The 3269-nt window shown below is 34.2% G+C and overlaps 1 protein-coding gene across 1 annotated transcript in view; it reads left to right on the top strand.

The window, feature by feature from the left end:
* The window catches only part of LOC106468249 (atrial natriuretic peptide receptor 1-like), a gene marked incomplete at its 5' end in the record, with an annotated part of 18083 nt that overhangs the window by 7158 nt on the left and 7656 nt on the right, over positions 1–3269 (top strand). The window contains 2 exons of the mRNA XM_013928666.2: positions 2255–2378; positions 3010–3078. Coding sequence (XP_013784120.1) covers positions 2255–2378; positions 3010–3078 — 193 coding nt within the window. The remainder of the gene's footprint in view (positions 1–2254; positions 2379–3009; positions 3079–3269) is intronic.

The following is a 3269-nucleotide window of genomic DNA, read 5'->3' as shown; positions in this document are numbered from 1 at the left end:
AAATTAATGCATTCAGTTTCTGGCTTCAGACCCAAGGATAATTCGTGGTAGGAACAAATTAATGCATTCAGTTTCTGGCTTCAGACCCAAGGATAATTCGTGGTAGGAACAAATTAATGTATTCAGTTTCTGGCTTCAGACCCAAGGATAATTCGTGGTAGGAACAAATTAATGTATTCAGTTTTCTGGTTTCAGACCCAAGGATAATTTGTGGTAGGACAAAATTAATGTATTCAGTTTCTGGCTTCAGACCCAAGGATAATTCGTGTAGGAACAAATTAATGTATTCAGTTTCTGGTTTCAGACCCAAGGATAATTCGTGGTAAGAACAAATTAATGTATTCAGTTCCTGGTTTCAGACCCAAGGATAATTCGTAGTAGGAACAAATTAATGTATTCAGTTTCTGGCTTCAGACCCAAGGATAATTCGTGGTAGGAACAAATTAATGTATTCAGTTTCTGGCTTCAGACCCAAGGATAATTCGTGGTAGGAACAAATTAATGTATTCAGTTTCTGGTTTCAGGTCCAAAGAGTGCTCATGGTAGGAACACTGATGTATTCAATTCCTGGTTTCAGGTCCAAAGAGAGCTTATGGTGGGAACACTCTAATGTATTCAGTTCCTGGTTTCAGGTCCAAAGAGAGCTCATGGTAGGGACACTCTAATGTATTCAGTTCCTGGTTTCAGGTCCAAAGAGAGCTCATGGTAGGGACACTCTAATGTATTCAGTTCCTGGTTTCAGGTCCAAAGAGAGCTCATGGTAGGGACACTCTAATGTATTCAGTTCCCGGTTTCAGGTCCAAAGAGAGCTCGTGGTAGGAACGCTCTAATGTATTCCATTCCTGGTTTCAGGTCCAAAGAGTGTTCATGGTAGGAACACGCTAATGTATTCAGCTCCTGGTTTCAGATTTAAAGAGAATTCTAGGGACAAACACGGTAGTTTCTTCGAGTAGAAAGATAATTCATGTTAGGAACACATTAACGTATTTTGATTCTATCTCGATCTTTTTCCTTTTCCTTTTTCCATGTCCCACAATGTCATATTTGTTAGAGGAAAGTACCAATTAGCAAAATGTTAAGACAAAATAGAATTTAAATAAAGTTTGGTATTTTCAGTAGAATCGATAAGCAGAATGTTAAAGCTGTGTTTATTTAAACTATGGATATTGATTTGTACCATTGTATAAGATAATCGGAAAACTCAAAACATGTTTCTTTATTTTTGTCGTTCTTGTTTTCGAATAAACAGCAACATTTTGTGACTTCACATTGTGTAAGATAATTGGAAAACTCAAAACATGTTTCTTTATTTTTGTCGTTCTTGTTTTCGAATAAACAGTAACATTTTGTGACTTCAAAATAATAAACTAAATCAAATTACAACGTAGCCCCGTAGTTTGGGGGAGGGGGTCAAGGAGTCATCCAGTTTTTTCACTTACTAAGCCTAATGTGAAATTAGAATAAGTTTCACCAATTAAATATTATTTCTAATTATCACGTGTTATAAATAATAATGATATTACTTAATACTGAGAATCCCATAGAGCTTAAAGACATACTCTATCGAAATAATTAAAACACTAAAATGACTGTTTGTTTGTTTGTTTTAAAGAATGACTTGATACCTCATCCAAATTAGTTTCATACTTTTGTTTTTTGATACGTTAATAATATGATATGCACTTGCATAAAACCACGTGTCTCATCATGCTTACTTGCTAATAGAAGCAAAAAGGCCATGTCCTGGCTACAGGCTTGCAAAATGTTAAAAAACATATAAAAATAATCATTATGCAACTAAATTTTTTATTAAAAAAGTGATCAACGGTCGTAAAAAAAAGCGCTACGTGTTTCAACATGGTTTCACGGCATTCTCAGAAGTGAACGACGTCGAAAGAAGTAGAGTGCCTTTATTTTACGACCGTTGAAGGTTTAAAAAAATAAACAGGAGGGAATCTTCAATAACCGCGGCTGTAATGAGATCTCAAATCAGCCAAGAGATGTAGCTATGAGATAAAAGTTTTTACTTGAAAAACAACCTCAGAGCCATCCTATTAGCCGCTATGCCGCGGCTAAAAATTTTAGTTTCATATTATATAACGTTGATCGTTGAGTATTTTAATATATTTGTAATATTTATACAAGTTCCCTTGAATTTTTATCTATCGTGTTAAAAAATCTCTTTACATGAGTTCTGTAGAAACTCGCCTATTTAATAAGCACCTCACTGATGGCTAATAATTTGTAAAATCAGGTACATAGCCGATCAGCTGAAGGCGGGCCATCAAGTTAAACCTGAGACATTCGAAAGTGTAACTATCTACTTCAGCGACATTGTGGGTTTCACCTCGCTCTCAGCCGAGAGTACGGCTATGGAGGTAAGGAAAACATTCTCAATCTCGGGATATTAATCTTCTACCTTGTCTAATTTAAGCATGAGTTTAAACTAGAATTACAGTAAGAAATCCCTCCCCCCCCCCAAAAAAAATTCACCTTTACAGTTTTTGTCGTTAAACTTATGTGAACTGTTTTAATAAAATTAAATTCGTAATAAATTATTTATGTTCTTTTAGCGTCATAAGCCTGCAGATTTACTGTTGAGTAGTACTTGCTCGTATGCGTATATATATTTTTGTCTTATCATCAATATTTCAATTTATGAAGCTTTGTAAGGGTTATATTGACGAGAGAAATAAATTACTAATTATAGTATTGGTAAATTGAAGATAAAATTCTTACATATTTCATTCGATATAATATTTTTAACCCACGTACAATTATGATTTAATGAATCCCCAAACAATTGATACATTAACTAATCGCAAATTTTAATTTATATTAGCATATGCCAAGAAAAGGCATTATAAAACTAATTCCCAACTTTGTCAAATATACCCACATCTTTTTGGTCTATCGTAGTGACAGAAAAATAAATTAGTTTTCTTACTTTTATGCCGTATATATTTCATTTTCGAGACTACTTCCTTTGAGTATTTGGTTGTATTTCAGGTGGTTGACCTGTTAAACGACTTGTACACGACTTTCGATGCAATTATTGAAAACTATGATGTGTACAAGGTGAGGAAATGCTGTTGTTTTCTATGTCGTATCTTCACTTAACCCTAGAATTATCTATGGAGAAACTATTACGTGCACAAAGTGAAGGAGTGTTTTCTATGTCGTATCTTCACTTAACCCTAGAATTATCTATGGAGAAACTATTACGTGCACAAAGTGAAGGAGTGTTTTCTATGTCGTATCTTCACTTA

This window comes from Limulus polyphemus, unplaced genomic scaffold, assembly GCF_000517525.1.
Source record: "Limulus polyphemus unplaced genomic scaffold, Limulus_polyphemus-2.1.2 Scaffold2934, whole genome shotgun sequence".
NCBI classification, from domain to species: domain Eukaryota; kingdom Metazoa; phylum Arthropoda; class Merostomata; order Xiphosura; family Limulidae; genus Limulus; species Limulus polyphemus.
The sequence above is the reverse complement of the archived record's forward strand: the minus strand, read 5'-3'. Positions and strand labels throughout refer to the sequence as shown.